This window comes from Pelodiscus sinensis, chromosome 7 (genome assembly GCF_049634645.1).
Source record: "Pelodiscus sinensis isolate JC-2024 chromosome 7, ASM4963464v1, whole genome shotgun sequence".
Classification (NCBI taxonomy): domain Eukaryota; kingdom Metazoa; phylum Chordata; order Testudines; family Trionychidae; genus Pelodiscus; species Pelodiscus sinensis.
This window is the reverse complement of record NC_134717.1, coordinates 2,852,179-2,874,401: the sequence shown is the minus strand read 5'-3', so window position 1 is coordinate 2,874,401 and position 22,223 is coordinate 2,852,179. Positions and strand designations below refer to the sequence as shown.

At 48.5% G+C, this 22,223-nt stretch overlaps 1 protein-coding gene across 2 annotated transcripts in view; it reads right to left on the bottom strand.

Moving 5' to 3' along the window:
• Positions 1-10,703, bottom strand: part of MARCHF4 (membrane associated ring-CH-type finger 4) — an 85,032-nt gene extending 74,329 nt beyond the window's left edge. For both annotated transcript variants that reach the window (XM_075933029.1, XM_075933030.1), the window contains exon 1: positions 10,157-10,703. In XM_075933029.1, the coding sequence (XP_075789144.1) occupies positions 10,157-10,159 (3 nt within the window). In that variant the 5' untranslated portion in view covers positions 10,160-10,703. The remainder of the gene's footprint in view (positions 1-10,156) is intronic.
• Positions 10,704-22,223: the final 11,520 nt, after the last annotated feature.

Sequence of the window (22,223 nt, the reverse complement as noted above, 5' to 3'; positions counted from 1 at the left end):
TTAATATTTTCCAACAAAAGCTCTCATCAGCACTTCCCTAAAAACACATCTGCTTGGTGCTCCAGCCACATGCCCACCAGTCTTTCTAGTGTAGTACCTAGTGTAGTACCTGCCCACACAATAATGTCTTATAAATTCATAGAATCATAGAGCACTGGAACTGGAAGGGACCTCGAGAGGTCATCGAGTCCAGTCCCCTGCCCTCTTGGCAGGACCAAGCACCGTCTAGATCATCCCTGACAGGTGTATGTCCAATCTGCTCTTAAATATCTCCAGAGATGGAGATTCCACAACCTCCCTGGGCAATTTATTCCAGTGTTTAGCCACCCTGACCAGTAGGAAGTTTTCCCTAATGTTCAACCTAAACCTCCCTTGCTGCAATTTAAGCCCCTTGCTTCTTGTTCTGTCCTCAGAGGCCAAGGAGAACAATTTTTCTCCCTCAGCCTTGTAACACTCATTTAGGTACTTGGGAGAACTCCTATCATGTTCCCGCTCAGTCTTCTCGTTTGCAAACTAAACAAGCCCAATTCTTTCAGGCTTCCCTCATAGCTCATGTTCTCTAGACCTTTCATAATTTTTGTTGCTCTTCTCTGGACCCTCTCCAATTTCTCCACATCTTTCTGGAAATGTGCTGCCCAGAACTAGACACAATACTCCAAGGCTGTGTCTAGACTGGCAAGTTTTTCCGCAAAATCATCTGCTTTTGCGGAAAAACTTTCCAGCTGTCTACACTGGCCGCTTGAATTTCCGGAAAAGCACTGACGATCTCATGTAAGATCGTCAGTGTTTTTCCGGAAATACTATGCTGCTCTCGTTTGGGCAAAAATCTTTTTCCGAAAGACTTTTGCGCAAAAGGGCCAGTGTAGACAGCACAGTACTGTTTTCCGCAAAAAAGCCCCAATCGCGAAAATGGAGATCAGGGCTTTTTTGCAGAAAACTGCGTCTAGATTGGCCACGGACGCTTTTCCGCAAAAAGTGCTTTTGCAGAAAAGCATCCTGCCAATCTAGACGCGATTTTCCGAAAATGCTTTTAACGGAAAACTTTTCCATTAAAAGCATTTTTGGAAAATCATGCCAGTGTAGACATAGCCCAATTGAGACTGAATCAGGGCAGCCTAATTCTGTGCTTTCCGAACATTTGAAAGCTGAGCCTCCTGGTCCCTTTTCAGGAAAACGAAACAAAGTCTGTCTCTGCCCTGTAACCATGCCGCATGTCTACCCATCTTATTGCACATGTCTTCTGTGCCCACTCCAACAACTGTGAAAAAAAAGGGGGTAGCTTGCTGCCTTCTCTTCTTGGAAAAGCATGGAGTAGTGTCCCATAGTGTCATTTAGAATACTACCAGTGGCGTCTGATTCCCCCTCCCATGTTGAAATGAACATGGAACTTCACACCTCTGAGCTATTTTCAGGCTCTCCGCAAACTCAGGCAGAGGTCTTGTCCTCGATGAGGTTCATCTCTCTGCCATTGTAAGAGCTAGATACTTTTGTAACAATGCAAACTGAGGCTGGAGAGCAATTGAAGGCCTGCCCATGCTCCTGCTCCCAGCTGCTCCAGCTAGTCATTTGTTCTTCACGCTCCACACTTGAAGAAAAACTGAGGCTGAGCTCAGTCAAGGCACAAACAGTGCCAGGAACAGCTGCTCCCAAAGCTACAGAATAGATGAACTTGACAGCTGCTCCACTTATAAAAGTTTGGTACAGACTGAACCTCTCTAGCTTAGCTCCCTCGGGACTGGTGTTGAACCAGAGAATTTGCCAGACCATGTGAGGTCAATATTGTCTAGCAGCATGACCAACACTTCTACTGCTTCCTGGGCTCTGAGAAGACATTTAGGGGTAAGTTAGAGCTAAGTAACAGCACAGACTGCTGAGAGCCAAGACTGGTGGCTGTAAACAAACTTTATGGGAAGGCAGGAAACTTGGCCACATCCATGATGCGTGGATATCCGTCTCACTAAAATCATGCCGGACCACAGATGTTGCCAGACCACAGATGTTGCCAGACTAGAGAGGTTAAAGCTGTATAAGTGAAATTGACTAGCAGTACATTCCTCACCTACGATCATCCCGCAGGGTGCATTTCCTCCAAGGAGTCATGTTTCCATTCTCCTGAACTGATCGCTCACTGAGTCCAACTTTAGTGTGAGAGGCTTTTGTTTCATTGAGAAGATACTCAAAACTGACTCTTAGGAAAGCCCCAGCTATTTGGTGTTACTCTTTAGATCTAATGTACTTATCTGTACCAGTGTGAATTAACAAATAGGGACCATTGGTGAGGTATTGTAGTGTGTTGCATTCTTACACAAGTCGGTGACTTTTTGTAGACTTTTTCATTGCTGTTTCCTCAAGGGCTTTGAGCTGTTCATTTCAAGGGCTTTGAGCTGTTCAGTTTCCAGAGTACTTCTCCTGATTACATTCAAATCTTCATGATGTGTATTACAAAGCCCCGAGAGACAACAGCCACTGGTAAATTCCTGAGTTTGGAGTCTGCAAGAGAGATTGGTAAAAAAAAACCCAACCCAGCTCCAATGGAAAGCTAGGACAGCTGTGTGTACAGCTTTGTGAAGGGTGTGAAGCCCACAAAGAGAAAAAATGGCAGTGGTAGAACTAGAAGTAATGGGATGAAATGAATGAACAAAGAATCCTAGAATCAAAGAAATTGGACGTAGACCATCCGTTTTCCAGCCTCTGCAGGATTTTTCCTACTATGCAGTAATAAATGTTTTATCTTGTCTCATTTTAAAATACAGGCTGAACCTCTCCAGCACCCTTGGGACCTGACTGATGCTGAACTAGAGAATTTGCCGAACCACAGGAGGTCGATATTGTCTAGCAGCATTACCAACACTTCCCCTGCTCGCTGGGCTCTGAGAAGACATTGAGGGGTAAATTAGAGCTAAATCACAGCCCAGGACACAGAGCCAGGACTGGTGACTGTAAACAAACTTTATGGGACCATGGGAAAGTTGGCCACACCCATGGTAAGTGGACATTCACCTAACTAAAATCATGCGGACCATGGATGTTAAAGCGACTGGGACTTTTCAGTTTAGAAAAGAGGAGACTGAGGGGGGATATGATAGAGGCATATAAAATCATGAGTAGTGTGGAGAGGGCCAATAATGAAAAGTTATTTATTAGTTCCCTAAATAGAAGAACTAGAGGACACCAAATGAAATTAATGGGTAGCAGGTTTAAAACTAATAAAAGAAAGTTCTTCACACAGCGTGTAGTCAACCTGTGGAACTCCTTGCCAGAGGAGGCTGTGAAGGCTAGGACTATAATAGAGTTTAAAGAGAAGCTAGATAATTTCATGGAGGTTAGGTCCATAAAAGGCTATTAGCCAGGGGATAAAATGGTGTCCTTGGCCTCTGTTTGTCAGAGGCTGGAGAGGGATGGCAGGAGACAAATCGCTTGATCATTGTCTTCGGTCCACCCTCTCTGGGGCACCTGGTGCTGGCCACTGTCGGTAGACAGGATACTGGGCTAGATGGACCTTTGGTCTGACCCAGTATGGCCATTCTTATGTTCTTATGTTTATGTTCTTATGTTACCTGGGAGTGCCAGACTAGAGAGTTTCAACCTGCATCACATGTGGTGGTGTTTTTAGTACTTTTTTGGGTGCCTATTTCATGGTCTTCATTCATCCCAAATATTCCCTTCTTAATGTCAGTCCCATGCCCTGTGCAACCACTACACATTTGGTAAAGGGCTACACATTTATTTTAGACATTCCCTCTTTCCCTAACACTCACACTGCGGGGAAAAGGGGTAGCAATTTCTAATATGCTATTTCCTCGTCTTTTCTCTACGCTTTGATGAGAAGCAGGGTAGTTAACAATGAACTGTGTTGCTGTTTCAGGTATCATCATTGGAATCTGCATTAACTCCTGTTGACCTGAACAGAACAGTTAGCTCCTTAGAGTTTCTGAATGAATATCAGGACTTCTGGGGGTATGGCATGTACTTCCGGTGGAAGTCAAGCCTGGTTTGTTTCCCTAGTTGATCATTGTTATTACCAGGGCAAAGGAGTGAGGAAAATAATTTCAGCCAATGGTCCCCTTAAACTTGGGGGTAAACGTCTGTCTTGCAGCTGGTGGCTATGTAGAGGCATTTTGAACAGTATGGCCTTCCACTAATCTTCCTCAGCTGGCAGGATACTCCCCTCTACTTAAGACAATCGAGGGAGGGAGTATGCCTGGAGCATTGCTTAAACCAAATCTCCAAGAGTCCAGTTCTCTTTTCTCTACTAGTCTTGATTTTCGGAAGCAAGTATCAAGTACAGCTAGAAAAACACTTTGTATTGTGGAGGTGACTGGGACTTGGGAACAGCCGGCCCAGGCACTCCCGTGACAAGGCCATGTCCTCAAGACGGGTGATTCAGGAAGCAGAGCTGATACCCGGCGTATTGGGCTCCATGTTCAACTCTGCCTCAGGCTTGAACCTAGAATCCAAACCCCTTGAATTTCTGAAGAAATTCAGATCCAAATCCCCACATCCCCCTATGGATTTAGTTCTGTGCCGGAAAGGACCAGTTGAGGAGTTCTGACTAGGGCCAGGTCTACATTAGACTCGGCAGTTCATCTTAAAGTATGCTTACCTTAAGCCGAGCTTGGCGGCATCCCGACAGCGGGAGGCTGACAAGAGCAAATGCTCCCATCAGCTTCGTTTAGTCCTCGCAAAAGGAGTACTGGACGCTGGTGGGGGTGCCTTCTGAGTTCTATATAATGAGTCTAAACTAGACTCACTAAATCAAACTCTGGAAGATCAATCAAGGCTGTGATGATCTTCCGTATAGTGAAGACAAGCCCTTGGACTTGACCCAAATTACATGGGATCAGGCTTTCTCGGGAGATTTTAGCTCCAATCTCATGAGATTTGCACCATTCAAGATTGTGGAACTCTTCCATGATCCATTGATCTCACTAGATTTCTGCCATTCGGGACTGAAATCTTACCAGATGCGGTTACAAGACTTTAGTGTTGTCAAACACTATCCTTGTTCACGTTTCAAACTTGACCCTCCACCATTTCCAACACTTATCTAAACCTAATTAGGAGCTTGGTTCAGACTTCACTTCCTTTGATCATTTTGGCTTGTACTGGAGGGCAATAAGCTGATAAAGTCCTAAAGAACAAAGATCCTTTACAAATACAAAAACTCCTTATTTACAAAAAGAGTGAGGGGCAAAAATGTACAGTGACAGCAGCAGAAACCTATCTGAATGAAACATTCCTTCCAGCAGTCCGGAAGCCATCAGAATCTCTCTCGCTGGTATTTACCTCTGAGATTCCAGTATGATGAGGCTCTACGATAGGAAACTGCTGCTAGGTTTAAGCAATTTTGCCCTGTCAGTGGCAGTACCGAGAGAATTTCCAGTTCTGTTTCATGGCAGAATGTCCTTTGTTTTCTGCTCATCAGTTCCAATATTATTGTTATCCAAACAAAATCCCTCACAAAAGGGGATTACGAAAACATCCTCTTTCATTTTCTGCAATAATGTTTTCTATTCCCAGGAAACCCTTCTCACTAAACTATAATTTAATGGGCAGAAGACAAAGGTACCTAGTCACTATATAACTGCTACTAAATTGACTCCGTTAGCACTACAAAGGGGAGCGTAATCTTGCCATAATTGAATTTAAATAATATCCATTTCTATGAGGCAAACCTAGATATGCAATATATATAAGCAATGTGGCGCACACATTGTGGGAATTGCTTATCAGGAGGCCGAGTTGTCTACTAATAAAGCACAGAACACCTGATTTCTAGTCCTCCTCTGCTATTGGCTTGCGGGGTGACAAATCACTCCCCACTCCTCCATGCCTCAGTTTCCTCTTCCATAAAATTGGATGAAAAATGCTATCAAAGAGCCAGGGTTCTTGCTACCAGGCCCAGCTATTAAGCTCCAAAGATGGGCTCAGTGTGGGGCAATACAAAGACAGTCCAGCCCCCGCCTGCGGGCAAATGACAATCAGCCGCAAAGCCGGCTCGAGCTGCCTGCTGGAAGGTGAGGTCAATATCAGGTCAATTATCCACCTATGAAAAATAATGACCGTAAACTTTTCAGGACAGAAGAAGGCCTGGATTGTCTCCTGGGAAGACAATGGATGGTTGATGGGCTAAAATGAGAAGCAAAGGTTGCATCTCATCAGAGTAATCTAACCTAAACCCAACTCATGGCTGTGGAAAGTGAGTCCTTAGCGGAAGAGGCTCCAACGTTGCCCAGTGCTGAGGAGGGCTGCAGAAATGCCAATCGATAAACGGAGAGACGGGGAGGGAGCAGCAATATCTTTTATTGGACCAGACCCTGTAGAAAAGAGAGAGACCCGCTTCAAAGAAGCGCTCTATGAAAGCCTGTCAGTTTCCACAGCAGAAGTTGGTCCACTCAAAAGTTCTCACCTCCGCCACTTTGTCTCCCTCATGTCCCGGGACCAGCAAGAACAAAACGTAAATAACTATTGAGACCGTTCCCCCATCAGGCCTCTTCCTTTGTGTTTGTGGGGACAGGATGGAGCCATAAACAGGCCTGCCAATGGGAAGGGGAGCAGTTGAAAGGGATCATGGCTCCTGGGTGCTACCGCCACTACTGTGGCAGGGCTGGTATCTGGAGGCCTGGGCTCTTTTATATCACCACCAGAGCACTACGCAGCAGGCTCCATGCAGCTCTAAGGGCTGCCTGGAGGAGGCGCGGCGCACACGTGGCAGCGCTAACGATGTGGCATGCTCCAGGTGATGCTGAGGGCCGGCTGACCTCAGCCCCACCCCTTCCGCCTGAGTCTCCGCCCTTTCTGGGGCACAGAACTGCCCCCTCCCGCACCTTGCCTAGGGGCTTGGTGTGGCTGTCAGCTCCCTGGGTCATAAATCTGGGATCCAGGCTCCCAACTCCCCCAGGGTACGTCTACACTAGCCCCCTAGATCAATCCAGGGAGGCTAATGAGGGCGACCGAAATTGCAAATCAATCTCGGGATTTAAATATCCCGCGCTTGATTTGCATGTTCCCGGCCGGTCGCCATTTTAGATATTGACTAGCCCGAAGTATCTGCCCACGTCTACACGCGGCAGTGAAACGGGATTCCGATTTAAAGCCCTAACTCAAATTAGCTGGTATTCCTCCTGCAATGAGGTTTACCAGCTAATTCAATTTAGGGGCTTTTAATCGGAATCCCGTTTCACTGCCACGTGTAGACGTGGGCAGTTACTTCGGGCTAGTCAATTTCTAAAATGGCGACCGGCCGGGAACATGCAAATCAAGCGCGGGATATTTAAATCCTGAGCTTGATTTGCAATTTCGGTCGCCCTCATTAGCCTCCCTAGATTGATCTAGGGGGCTAGTGTAGACGTACCCCCAGAGACTGGATGTGTTTTGGCTTTGGGTGCTCGTGCAGCCCACACTATTTTCACCACAAGTTCTTCTAATTTATACATTAAAACAAAAATCAGGTTACTGTGGCTGTGAGAACTAACAACCCAGGCGAGTCCTATCTATGCCCTCTGCGTCTAAAAGGGAAGAAAGAGAAAGCGTGTGCACAAATTACTGCTATCATTTACTCTTTGTATTGTCCTGGCACTTAGCTGCCTTAGTCCGAGACCAGGACCCCACTGTGTCAGGCACTGTACGGTCGCAGAACAAAAAGACAGTCCCTGCCCTGATCCTATTTTCCATCCAAGTCAGCGGTGAAACTCCCATGGACTTCGCTGGGGGGGTGAGCTTGATGGAGCCTCCCACTGCTGCAGTGCCGTTGAGGTCTTTGAAAAGCACACTAGTAACTCACCGTACCATCTGCAACGCAGTCAGTAATGGGAGGGATGATGCCAGGTGACTGTACGACAAGCTCCCACAGGCAAAGAGAGTAAAACACACAGCAGGGCTATGTCTACACTGCAGGCTTTTTGCGCAAGAACGGCCGTTCGCGCGCAAAAACGTGCGGAGCGTCTACACTGGACGCGTGTTCTTGCACGAGTAAATTTACAGTAAAGTGTCAGAAAATAAGGCTTCTTGTACAAGAGTTATTCCTCTCCCCACGAGGAATAAGCCCTCTTGTGCAAGAAGGCAGTGTGGACGGGCAACAGGGGTTTCTTGCACAAGAGAGCATCCACACTGCCATGGACACTCTCGTGCAAAAGCACGTGGCAGTGTGGACATGCTCTTGTGCAAGAATGTTTGCACAGAAACTCTTGCGCAAAACAGTTCTTGTGCAGGAAGCCTGCAGTGTAGACATAGCCCAGATGTTTTTACAAGAGCCATCATGATCATCACTATTTTGACTGTAGGGCAGTGGGCAATTGAGCTAGGGGCCTCATGATAGGAACTATACTGATAAATAGTAAAATACAGTCCTTTCCCTAAAGGGGTAACAACCTAATAAATTAGACAGACAAGAGGGGAAACAGAGGTACAGAGAGATGAAGTGACTTGCAGAAGGGTATAAGGCTAGTCAGTGGCAAAGTCAGGGACAGCATTCAGGTTTCCTGAGTCCTAATCTAGTGCCCTATCCACTGGACCGTGATGCTTTATGTCTCACACAATGTGGGGTGTGGGGAGGCTAGCCAGACAGCTGCCCGGGGCACCAACCTATGGGGGGCGCCTGATTGAAGTGGTAAGGGGCGCCGCACACCTGGGGTGCAACTATGGCTTGGTCTTTATGTCTCGCGTCTTGCTCACAACGTAAAACAAAGGCATATGAAGTCAGGTACGCCCGTGCGCCCCCCTCTGCAGCCAGTCCCAGCATTGCTGTTTCAATTGGCACCGCCTGCAAACGGAAGGTACCAAGTGGAGCTAGAAAGATTACCCTATCCCTGGAGACCGTCTTGCAACCCACTGAGACGAAGGAGAGCCATTCATGCGGCTTCCTCACTAGCCTAAGTTGCCCCTCACTGTTGTAAATCCTTCGGGACTGGCACCATCTTTAGCTTTGTTTCTTGGACAGCACAGAGCACGTGCCTAATGCTTATTAATACTCAGTATCTCCTGCAAGAGAGTGGAGACATACGCAGCCCAGCAGTGGAGATCTCAGACGGGGGCTACAGCTAGGGAATGAAGAACGTTCAGAGCAACTCCAGAAAGATGAGTCTCCCCGGTATATTTTCTGTGGGACGTTTGTAGACTTAAAAACTTCCAACATCCCACTCACCCCGCCTGCCCGCTCACAATTCCACTCGTGATTATTAAGGCTCCTTGATCAACAGCTGATTTCATTCACCCCTAAATTTCAGCCTATGCCATGTCCCATAGAGGGAACAGTCATACAGTTTCCAGTTCATCATCTTTTATATTTATAAAGCACCTTGATCTGAGGACCCCCAAGAACCCTACACACTTACACAGGCTCCAGCTACTGTTTCTTACAGTGATTTTCTGTTTTTAATGCAGAATAATAATAATACTGGTACTATGTTACTTTTCAATAACAACTTTCACCTCAAACAACTGCTACATCACCCGCTGCTGAAATGCGACTGTCTCTGGGGTGGAACATGACAGCTAACACCAACTCTATGCAAACGTTAGCACAGGAAATGAAGCAGACAGCTCCTAATTGCAACTTCAGGGGGATCTGATAATGAGTTAGTACTGCTTATATCCATTCTCTCCCCCACGTTCAAAGCACTTCATATACATCCAATTAATTTAATTTAAAGCAGGAAAAATAATTACCCTCATTAAAATTTGGCAAGGACACCGAAGTGAGCAGTCCTGCACTTGCAAAGTTGACAGAAAGTTGCATTAGTCTCCAGGATGAAAGGGGGAGGAAGAAAAGGAAGGCAGGGTTAAAACTGACGGCTGCCCCTACCCCTTTTCCCGTTTCTCTTTGAAATCCCATGTTAACATGCAGCATGCAGGCGCCTCTGCGGCTTTCATCTGCACACAGTAACTCCCGCAGTAATGAATGATAGACAGCGATGCAGGATTTCCCACTGTGGCTGGGCAAGAGTTATCAGTCAGGAGCAGCAGGAGGAAATGGAAAAGAAAATCTCATCAAATGAGCAACCCCCCAAATTCTCATCCATCTCGATCTCCATTGACAAACCCTCCCTCCCACCTCCAAAGAGCTGATCCAGACCGACCCGCTGAGCCCTGTGGAGCTACCGAGGTCAGAACTGGCTTTGGTTTTTCATCTCGCCAACGAATCCTGAGGATTTCTTACCATTCGAATCGTTTGTGCAACCTGTCCGAGCGTGGGTTAGCAAAGCCAGAGTTGCTGGAAAGCAGCAATTCCGACATGGAAATCCCTGTGGCTCCCTTTGGTGGAAGCAGACAGAATGTCGTGTTCTTTGCATCACAATGAGTTGAGCATCACAATAGTGCTGGCAACGTGGAAACACACAACAGTAAAGACAGGATCAGGCCACTGAAATGTGACGTGATGTGCAGGATCACTCCAGCGGACCTAAGAATGAACCTAAGCACTCTCCCGTGAAAGTCTCTCAGCTGGTGTATAGACAAAACCCCTCTGCCATCGAGAAAATGTGATGTCCGATTTGCAGGTGGTGATTAAAATGCCTCGTTTTGGGAGACAGAGCACACACTGGCTGCATGTTGGCCACACTACACCCTGGGGATTTCTCCCTGTTATTTTAAACAGTGAATTGCACGTTGATTGAGTTCTCTGCAAATCAAGGTTGTACAATACAGGGGTGTTGCAGCAAGCCTCTGTGCTACATTTCAACCCTTCTCCGAAGAGTTACCCAAGGGCTAGAGGAGAGTTCAGTTCTTGGATTCCCTTCAGCTAGTCAACCAGCAAACCTCTCTAGACCGGGACTCTCTGGTCCAGCAACATCTGTGGTCCAGCATGATTTGAGTTAGCCGGATGTCTACTTATCACAGGCATGGCCAAGTTTCCTGCAGTCCCATAAAGTTTATTTACAGCCACCAGTCATGACTCTCTGGATGTGTCTAGACTGGCCAGTTTTTCCAGAAAATCAGCTGCTTTTCCAGAAAGCTTGCCAGCTGTCTACACTGGCCGCTTGAATTTCCGCAAAAGCACTGACTTCCTACTGTAAGAAATCAGTGCTTCTTGCGGAAATGCTATTCTGCTCCTGTTCAGGCAAAAGTCCCTTTTGCGCAAAGCTTTTGCGCAAAAGGGCCAGTGTAGACAGCTCAGATTTGTTTTCTGCAAAAAAGCCCCGATCGCGAAAATGGTGATCGGGGCTTTTTTGCGGAAAAGCGTGTCTAGATTGGCATGGACACTTTTCTGCAAAAAGCGCTTTTGCGGAAAAGCGTCCGTGCCAATCTAGATGCTCTGTTCTGCAAATGCTTTTAACGGAAAACTTTTCCGTTAAAAGCATTTTCGGAAAATCATGCCAGTCTAGACGTAGCCTCTGTGGTCAGTGCTTTTATTTAGCTCTAATTTACCCCTCAATGTCTTCTCAGAGCCCAGAAAGCAGTGGAAGGGGCGGTAATGCTGCTAGATAAAATTGGCTTCCCGTGGTTCAGCACCGGTCAGGTCCCGAGGGTGCCGGATTAGAGAGGTTCCACCTGTACCAGTGAGCGCCGTCATTGCTCATGGGTTTGTGACACCAACAAGCATTGCAGCTGAGAGGAGGCTGCTCCCCAGGGTGGGAACACAATCGCCCCAGCCTCGCTTTCCCCTCTATCGCTCCCATCAGCTTTAATTAATGTTCCTCTTCTGATGCCAGAACATAAACAGTTCACTTGGCTCTCCCATGAACTAGCGTTCCCTTCCCTGTGCAGCAGGGCCTCGTAGATGATCTCCTCTGCTGCTTCAGGCTTAGTGTGTTCTATCCATGGGTTGCTGGTCTATTTTGGTTGCCTCTCTTTGAGCCCAGTCCTGTCCTCTCCGGTATTTCATGCCTGGAAATGCTTCCAGCCCTTTCTTGTGGCTTTCTCCCTGGCTCCCAGTTCATCACCCACTGGAGGTGGCAAACTTCCCCAGCCTGATGCCTTCCTGGCTCTCCAGCAAACTCCTCTCACGGGCTCAGGCATCAGACACTCACGCTTTGCAAATCTGGGTTTAAAGCAGTGAGCTAGAAATGAAAAACTCGGTCCCCGGAGCCAGCCAGTTCTGCAGCCAGCTTCAAGTCTTTAGAAAGGAAGTGAAATCTGAAAGCAGACAGCTCTGGGGATCCATCCCAAAGTAAGTCAGGCGGCAGCTTCAATGTGGAGATTTGGAGAAAGGGAAGGGAGGGACAAGGAGAAACCGTATAAAACGGAGAAAAATCTCTCAAGAGGGCCCTGGGATACTTCCACCATGAATATTAATGTCTTGGGAGAGTGGTATTTAAAGGTGCAAAACTAGTTTTTGGAAACTGCCCTCCGGCATTAGAAGTATTATAAAATTCAAGCCTTTCCTATTATAATAGCTGTCTCATTCATGTCCGAATCTGTTCCAAACCTTCCCCCAGATAAGAAGGTGTTTGAATCTGAGGCGATTTGGTTCAGCCCATTACAGCTATGAGAACCGATAATGTTCTGATCGAAATTAAAACTTTCTTGGAGGCTAAGGATGTTGAGAACTCACGGTTTTAGTGTGGTCTCATCTCGTTTCGGTCATATTGTATCTTCAGTGCGTGAATGGCCCGATTACCATAGTGTCTGATCGCTATTTTTATCTGCACAACACTCTTGTGTGGCATGGCAAAGCTATTGTCCTCATTCCACAGAGGGGAAACCGAGGCACGGGAAGATGAAGTGACTTGCCCAAGATCACACAAGTGCAGGGAATTGTACTGTGCTCTCTTAAGTCATTAGCCAGCTCTCTAACCCACTGGGCTGTCTCTACTGTTTGAACGGCAGTGCAGAGAAATATGTGCAGGAGGAATTGGCTACATTTCCAAACAATGCAACAGAAAATAAAAGTTAACCTAATAGGACAACATCCAACGCAGGGATTTTACAGGGCCATCTATTTCTGCATGTGTCATAAACTCAGCTCTGCATGTGATATTGCATTGAATACACATGCTGTGAAAATATGACCATTAGTTATTTATTCCACACTAAAGAGAGATGATACCAAGTTGTGGCTGGTGTGATATGCAATAATGAATCAGCAAAAAACCATGGATACGCACATCATCAGCAAATCAACAACAGACCCTTCCTGTGGGTTCTGATTGGTCATCAGTGCAGCCAGCTAACATGATGGGCCAAAAGGAGGTCGCATCCCATTGACCACAAGCTGCAAGTCACCTGTCTGAGGACCTGCAAGCATCTTTCATTGTCACCTTGGCCAAATGTCCCTCGTTTTTGCATAAGTGCTAATGTCAATATATTTCTATGTAATTTTGAGACTACAGCAAACAATTAGTGAAATTTAACGCGACAAAGGAATAATTATGTGAGTTAATTTTTTTTACCCTAGACTAGCTGTTGAATTATTAATGTGTTTTATGAACATATCTGTTCAATTATCCCAGGGAGTATGTAACTATCTGAAATATGGCATGCCGATTCTTATGACTATGCCATCTTCAATCATTGGCAAAGATCCTGGCTGGAAAAGAGTCTGATTGTGCCAGCACTGCTGAGCCAGCATACTTACTGCTGCAGGGAGTCCCACAGATCTCAGCTTTGGACGAGCTAAGCACTAAATCCAACGCGCAGCAGAGGTTTAAAAACTAACTTATAAAGTTCCCTACTGAGTCAAGAACAACGAGGAGTCCTGTGCCTACCCCTTGTGGTAGGCACTGGGTGACCAAGACTGAGTCGCCTGGAGCTAGATGCACGGAGACGGCAAGAGTGGGGTACACAGCGAGAGATTGTTCGCATTGATTCTAGTGAAAGTGCAAGTGTGTGGAGGCCATTCCGCTGTTTGCCAAGCCCGTGGTGCTCTGAGAGTATGTCTACACCAGTGGTCTCCAACCTTTTTACACCCAAGATCACTTTTTAAGTCTCAGAACAGGCGAAGATCTACTGCCCCGCCCCTTCCTTGAAGCCCCGCCTACATTGCATGAGGAAATCTAATGTAAATGTACTGCGCAGGTGCGCAGTTCAGAGCGGGCTCAAGAGCTACTCTTAGAGCCCCTGAGATCTACCGGTAGCTCGCGATCTACTGGTTGCTGACCACGGGTCTACACTACAATTCAAAGCTCCTGGCTGTCCCAGGCCAGTTACCTGTGAGGCCCAGGCTAAGGGGTTGGAATCCAGGTTCTAGGATCCTGTGAGGTGATGCAACCAGAACCAGAACTTCCACACCACAATTAAACAGCCCTCTCAGCCCGAGGCAGCTGGCATGGACCAGCCGTGAGTTTTTCGTTGCAGTGTAGACATACCCTGGGAGGCCCAGAGAAAGAGGGCAGAGCTAAGGGGACCATGCAGTCAAACCTCTATGTGCTAAAGCCATCAATGCTATTGGAGTCAGCCTCGTTACTTTGCTCTGCCCTCGCTGAGGATTTGACTGTCAGGCTGTATACAGCCTCCAAGAGAGACATTACCACACCGCCCACACTGAGAGGAGAGCGCAGCCCTTCACGTTCATTAGACACCAAGATCAAGGCATGAGAGAGGCAGAGGGAGGGAGTGAGTCACGCCACCCACCTCAGGGCAACCTCCTCTTTTCTCCGCAGTGCTCCAGGCACTAAAAGCTGGGCGGAAGGAAAAGCAAACAATTACCACGCCAGCGTCTGCTTAGCTGGTGGGGCTGCCCTCCCGTGCCTGGCTGGCGGGCAGGAGACGTGCAGTCACGCCGCCGGGTTCCCTCGACTTTCGGGCTTCAGCGGCGTGAGAGCAACACCGCGAAGGAGCTCCTGACACGGACAGACTTTGAAATCACTCGCCCGTCTCTCTCCTGCCCTGGGCACCCCTGGCTCTGCCTCAGGGTGAACTCGACGTGCTGTGACTACCACGGAGATGTGTCTCATGCCCTCCCCGGAGTGGCCAGAGGGGCCAACACTCCCTGGTGTGTTATTACCAAGTTGTCGATTAACCACAACAAAGATGCTCATCCCTGTTCAGAGCCCTCAGCCCTGCCCTGAGGATCTTACAGTCCAGCAGGCCCATGGGGGAAAGTGTGGGGCCAGCGGGGGGGGGGGGGGGGGGGGGACAAAGAGAACACTTCCCCAGGGCCAAAGGCTTGTGAGGACGGCTGCAGCCCCTGGCCCTTTAAATCGCCACCAGAGCCCTGCACAGTGCGCTCCAGGAATCTCTGAAGGCTGCCTGGGGGAGACTAACCCCAGCCTTGTCCCTTCTGCCTGACGTGCTGTCCTTTCTGGGGGACACAAAGCCAGACTCCCGCTGTGCGCAGGTGAGTCTGTCAGCCCCACTGGAATCGAGGATGGCAGTGTGCCGGGGATGCAGAAATCTCACCCCGCAGAGAAGGCAGCTGAGGCGCCTACATTTCCAAATCCACACGACGCTAAAGCATTACACTTCCTCTTGGTGGAAGAGGTGGCACAGCACGGCAGTCTAGACGCAGCGCGATCGACAAGGGAAACCTCGTTTCACAAGGTTTACCGGAACGGTCGACAAAGGCTTCCCTTGTTTACCTCGCTGCATCTAGATTGCTGCGCTGTGCCGGATCAGCTGATTGTCGGCACAACGTGGCGACCATTTTTATTTTAATGAAGTGGGGATTATTTAAATCCCCGCTTCTTTGACTATGTCAAGTAAACTGCTTTACTTGGCTCCGTCGACGGAGCCATGTAGTCTAGACGTACCCTTAGAGACTGACAGATTCATTAGGCCAGGAGCTTTCATGGGTAAAACCCACTTCATCAGATGAGCTGGAGTGCAACCACAGCATCAGGGGCGCATCCACTAATGTGAGATATGCCATCAAGAGCCAGCAATGCCCCACTGCCATGTATACTGGCCAAACCAGACAGTCTCTGCAACAAAGGATCCATGGACACAAGTCAGACATCGGGAATGGTAATACACATAAACGAGTCGGGGAACACTTTAACCTTCCTGGACATTCAGTAATAGATTTAAAACTAGCTATCCTTCCACAAAAGAACTTTATCACCCAATTACAGAGGGAGGCAGCTGAACTGGAGCTCATTTACAAGTTCAACACTATCCGCATAGGCTTGAATAAAATCTGAAATGATTAGTGCACTACAAAGGCCATATCCCCACCTTTGATATTCACATTTCCACATCAAATGCTATGAACGAGACATATCCAGTCTGACTTAATTAGTGCCATTAACACTAGTCCTACAACTGACAGGTAACTTCTTTTGCTGTTATATATACCTTGGATTCTATACTCTCCACTCCAACTCATCTGATGAAGTGGATTTTATCCAAGGAAGCTCATGACCTAATAATGACTTAAGGGCATGCCTACACTGTGGAGTTATTTCGAAATAACTCCCCTTATCTCAAAATAACAAGGTGAGCATCCACACTACCAAGCCTGTTATTTTGAAATAATGAGCTTGTTATTTCAAAATAGTAACTCCTGCTTGTGAAGAGGAGTAAGTTTATTTCAAAATGGTTATTTCAGGAGTCATTATTTCAAAATATCCTGGTAGTTTAGACATAGTCAAAGGAGGACCAGGACTGCTGGTTGTTTTTAAAATTACAGATTAATATGGCTTCCCCTCTGAGACTTTTTATCCTACTTTTATGTTTCGCAGAACGGGGAGAATGAGCAGAGGGAGGATAGATATGCCACGCCTTCCCTATAACATGCTACATCGCTGACTTTTAGTGTTGGGATCAACATTTCTGGGCAATCCCAATGAAACTACCAGGAGTGTCAGGTAGTACTCAGTGGTGTTTGTAGAATGAAGCTGGCTTAATTTGTCTATTCACTGAACAGCCAGCAAAATGTAACAACTTTCAATCATTCCTGATCACAGCTGGACGTACATCAGTGACCCAGAAGTGAAAAGTTCCTTAGGCCTTGTCTACAGGTTAAAGATGTGCAGCTTCAATTATATTGGTCCAGTCTCCCTAGTGTGTGATACTGATTTAAAGGCGCTTTGGTACAATGGGGAGCCAAAATAGTGTTGTGCGTAATCTGTGTGTGTACCAGCCCCGTTCCTGCTCACAATTTCTTGGACTATTCAACTGTTTCAAGGCTAGAATTTTATCCTCGTCTGGTATTTATGCACAAATGCAGTCACTTCATCATTCCCTAAAAACAACCCCGGCAGTGGTCATGCTACTTCCTCACAGCCAAAGTGCCAACCAAAAATTGCATCCTTTTCTCCTGAGTAAAATCTCTTGGCCCACCTTCGCCTCCTAGCATCCCCATCCAAAACGCCACCCGCTCAGGGATGTGAGCTTGATTTTCATCACTTTTTGCCTGCATATCTGCCTTGCAGTGGGCTGCTGCAGGAGCCAGAGGTGCACTCTGTTTGAACTCCACATCCTTGATAGGACAGTGGCGAATTAGATTTGCTGTTGTCAGTTTCGATATGCTTCTTTATGCTCCTGGGACAATCCAAGCTCCCTCTAGTGGCTCAGTTCTCATGCAAAAGGCATTGTTGCTGAGGGGAGAGGGAGTTTCTGCGTCATCCCTTGAGGCTAAGGAAATTCCAAGCAGCCTGCTAGATAAAGTGACTGATTTGGGAAGCTGTGATTTCATATCCATTTGGGGTTCTCTTCATTACAATTCCTGTTATTGAAACTCCCGTCTAGCACTGATGGAGATGACTCTTTAACCCCGTTACTTGCTGTGCTTCAAATTCTCGCCCGTCATTTGCAAATGTTAATTTTCAGAAAGTCAAGTGCTCTTTGATCAAGCAGATAACACGGCCCGGGAGTCACGACAAGCATGTCATGCCGTCTTGGGCTACTGTCTTGTTAGATCTCAGGAGCTCCCCCGAGTCAGGACCCTTATATGGCAGATCTCCACATCAGTGTCCCTCTTCCTGTTGAGTCAGTACTGATCCGATGGCCAACCCTGGTGTCGTGCAGTGCCGGGTAATTAGAGGTGCCATCTTTCAGAAGAGCCATTGCATGCGATTTTGAGAAGGAACCATATATGACCTTAGGGAAGGGGCTTTTTTTACAGGAATAGGTGTCTTCACTTCTGTCCAAGCCAAATTTTAATTGGACCAATTATTCTGCCTATCGCCAGCAAGCTCCTGCCCTGAATTCTTGGGGCATGGTGCCGTGGGCTCTTCAATGCAAATGGGTACGACTAGGAACAAAGAAAGCAAGTTGTATATCCACAACGGGGCCCTCTCTCCTGGGAAGCAGGGAAAACACATAGAAGTCCCAGTGGATAAGCAGCTAAAGAGGAGCTCCCAGCGCAAAACTGGCCAAAAAGGGTAATGTCATACTGAAATGCATACACAAGGGGATCTCAAGTCAGAGCAGAGAGATTATTTTATCTCTGTATTTGGCACTGGTGCGATTGTTGCTGCAATCCTGTGTCCTGTTCTGGGGCTTGCAATTCAAGGCAGATGATAATAAATAGGAGAGGGTCCAGCGAAGAGCCGGGAGAATGAATAAAGGATTAGAAAACGTTATAGCGATAAATTTCAGGAGCTCAGTCAATTCAGAGGGTTGGGGGTGACTTGATTACTGTTGAGAAGTACCCACGTGGGGTGTGTCTACACTACAGGGTTTTGTCAACAAAAGTGAACTTTTGTCGACAAAACTATACCTGCGTCTACACTACCGCTGAGTTCTGTTGACAGTAAGTCGACAGAATGCGGCACTTTTGTTGACGGTGGTAAACCTCATTCTACGAGGAATAATGCCTTTTGTCGACAGAGTTCTGTCGACAAAAGGTGCTATTGTATCCACACTGTGCTTTTTCAAAAGAGAGCGGCTTGCTTTGTCGACAGAACTGGCTGTAGTCTAGATGCTCTTTGTCGACAGAGGTTTTGTCAACAGTATCTGTAGACAAAGCCTCTGTCGACAAAAGCCTGCAGTCTGGATATACCCGTAGGGGACACAGATGTGATCGCGGGCTCTTCCAACCGGAGAAAGGTACCATGTGATCCAATGGCTGGAAGATGAAAGATCGTTTCAGACTGGAACTAGAGTCCACATTTTCAATAGCCGGAGGAACTAACCACTGGCCCAATTTACCAAGGTTCATGGTCTGGGTTCCCTCTAATTTTTCCCAGCCCTGTGCGGAATGAATTTTCTTATGTGGAGGTGACGTGAGACATGGAGATGGCGTGCACATGGAGGTGGCGTGTGATATGGAGGTGACGTGTGACACGGAGATGGCGTGCACATGGAGGTGGTGTGCGATATGGAGGTGAAGTGCGATACATCACTTTCCTATTGGTGCACGTAACCAAATGCATGTGTTGGATGTGGGGCCAAGGACTTCTGAGTGTGGGAGGGGGCTTAGGACTGGGGCAGAGGATTGTGAGGGCTCCATTCGGGGGTGCGGGCTCTAGGGGTTGAGGGGCTCAGGGCTGGGACAGAGGATTAGGGTGCAAAGGCTCTAGCTGAGGGTGCAGGCTCTCGGGTGGGGCTGCGGGTAAGGGGTTTGTGGTGCAGGAGGGGGCTCTGGGCTGGGGGGTGTGGGCTTTGGGATGTCACTGGGGATGAAGGCTTGGTGTTCAGGAGGGGACTCGGGACCAAGGGGGTTCAAGTTGGTTGAGCCTTGGGCTTATTTGGGCAGCTCCCTACTGGGGATGGTGAGGCAGGGCTCCTCTCTGCCAGCTGCATAGCTCCATGGTGGAGCCAGCAGGGAGGGGTGCCCCCCCACCCCAGCGGCTGCAGCAGCTTCAGGGTTTGGGGAGAGATATCCTTGGGGCTTACGTGAGGTTTACTAGGAAGTTGTGTGGCTGCGCAGCTTGGGGGTGTGATGGGGCGGACAGGGCCCGCACTAAAGGGTAGAGAGTAGCCCAGTATAATAACGACAAATGCCAAGTGCTCCACTTAGGAAGGAACAATCCGTTTCACACATTGAGAACAGGAAGGGACTGTCTAGTAAGGAATGTAGGGGTCATAGTGGACCACAAGCTAAATATGAATCAAAAGAGTGACACTGTTGCAAAAAAAGCCAACATGATTCTGGGCTGCATTCACAGGAGTGTTGCGCTATGTTCTGCGCTGGTTAGGCCTCAGTTGAGTTCTGGGCTCCACCTTTCAAGAAAGATGTGGAGAAATTGGAGAAGGTCCAGAGAAGAGCAACACAAATGATGAAAGGTCTAGAGAACATGAGCTATGAGGGAAGGCTGAAGGAATTGGGCTTGTTTAGTGGGGAACAGGGGAGACTGAGAGGGGACATGAGAGCGGTTTCAGGTATCTTAAAGGATGTCACAGAAAGGAGGGAGGGGAAATTGTTCTCCTTGGCCTCTGAGGATAGGACAAGAAGCAATGGGCTTAAATTGCAGCCCATTGCAGGTTTAGGTTGGACATTAGGAAAAACTTTCTACCTGTCGGGGGTTAAACACTGGAATAAATTGCCTAGGGAGGTTGTGGAATCCCCATCACTGGAGATATTGAAGAGCAGGTTGGACAGACACCTGTCAGGGATGGTCTAGACCAGTGGTCCCCAACCTTTTCAGGTTGTCAGGCGCCAGGGGGCGTGGCCGTTCACCCGCCGGGCGCCAGGGGGCGGGGACACTTGCCCGCCTGGGGGCGGCCCCCCCATAGCCACGCGCCCGGGGCCGGCGTCCCCCCCTGCAAGTGCTGCGCGCCCGGGGCTGGCGCTCCCCCCGCCAAGCGCCCGTGCGCCATGTGCCCGGGGCCAGGCCAGCCCCGAGCACCTGGCGGGCGCATACAAATGCCCCTGCGGGTGCCATGGCGCCCGCGGGCACCGTGTTGGGGACCACGGGTCTAGACGGTGCTTGGTCCTGCCGTGAGGGCAGGGGACTGGACTCGATGACTCGCGAGGTCCCTCCCAGTCCTAGTGTTCTGTGATTCTATGACCCAGCTGAAGAAAATAGTTGATGCCACGACTCAACGTCATTTGACTGCAGTGTGGGCTCTGGGGTGGGGCTGAGAGATTTGGGGAGCAAGAGGGGGCTCCAGCTTTGGGGGGGCAGGGCTGGGGCAGAAGGGGCTTATTTTGAATGGCTGCGGGTCAGCGGTGAAGCATGCGGGGAGGGGGAAGCAAAGGCAGCTTCCTGCCTCTCCTGGCACTGTAGACCATGAAGCAGCCAGCAGCAGGTTCCTAGCCAATGGGTGGTAGAACTAGTGCTTGGGGCAGGGGTAGCATGCAGAGCCCTGTGCTCTTCCTCCACTGCCACCTAGGAGCCAGGCCTGTTGCCGGCCACTTCTGGGGCACAGCGCAGTGTGAGGTGCCAGGACAGGCAGGGAGCTGCCTCAGCATCCCCACTGCACACCTGATCCCCCTGCAGCCACGAGACATCCCACCCCCCAGTCCTAGGTCGTGACCCATCCTTTGAAAACTGCTGGCTGAGCCAGGACGGAAATCTAGATCAAGTGATACCCCCTCCAATGACCTCAAGTCTTATGCCTGGATCCTACCCCTATCCACCCTCACCTATTAGAGGGAAGGTGCTATGGCGCAAGATTAAAAAGAGCATTACAAGAAGGCAGTACCGAGAGCCTGGATCCCTTTGCAGAGACTCCGTTGTTCTTCTTGACCCAATAAAAGAAGGAAAAGGTTGCACGGCTTTGTACCATGAAAGGAGCAGCCAGATGCCAAGTATCCAAAAGGCACAAAATAAACCTTGTCCAGAGCCAGCGGCCCTAGCTAGACCCCTGGGTGCTAAGATACAGTTTTGTCTTATCCTCACCAAGTGGCCTGTCATCATGCTTGTAATTAGGTGGATAATCATTTGAAAAGATAGCGGAATACACAAATCGGCTCGTCCTTCAGCGGCGTCAGTTTCCTTTCATCTCTTCCGGCGTCTTTCAGACAGAGAAGCGGAGCTGTGTGCGCCCAGCTCCATCACGGGCTCATTAAAGGGAAGCTTTCGCCTCATTCTCTCTGCCTCACGGGCATGCCGGCGAGGAATCGCAGGCTGGCACGCCAGCCTCTTGACCATTGACGGCGCGAGGGAACTTTGAAGTCTTTGGTCTTGCTGAAAGTCTAATGCCACAGCATAGGCCGATTGCCATGGCAACGGGTTATCAGAAGGCAAAACCCCATCCAAAAAAATCAAAAGGAGAGGCTGCGGGCGGGGGTGGGGGTGGGAGGGAGCCAGGGTGGGGAGACTTTGTCCCTGGATAAGGGGAAATCCACAGGGAGGGCCCTGGGTAACCAGTCACGGCCGAGGAGAAACTCCGATCGTTAATATAATCGACCATTGTCACTTACAGTTGCCAACATCAGATGACAACGGGAAAGAAGATCAAGGGAGTTTTCAAAGGCAATGAAGTATTGAGAGAAGGGATGGAGGGGAACAGGAGCT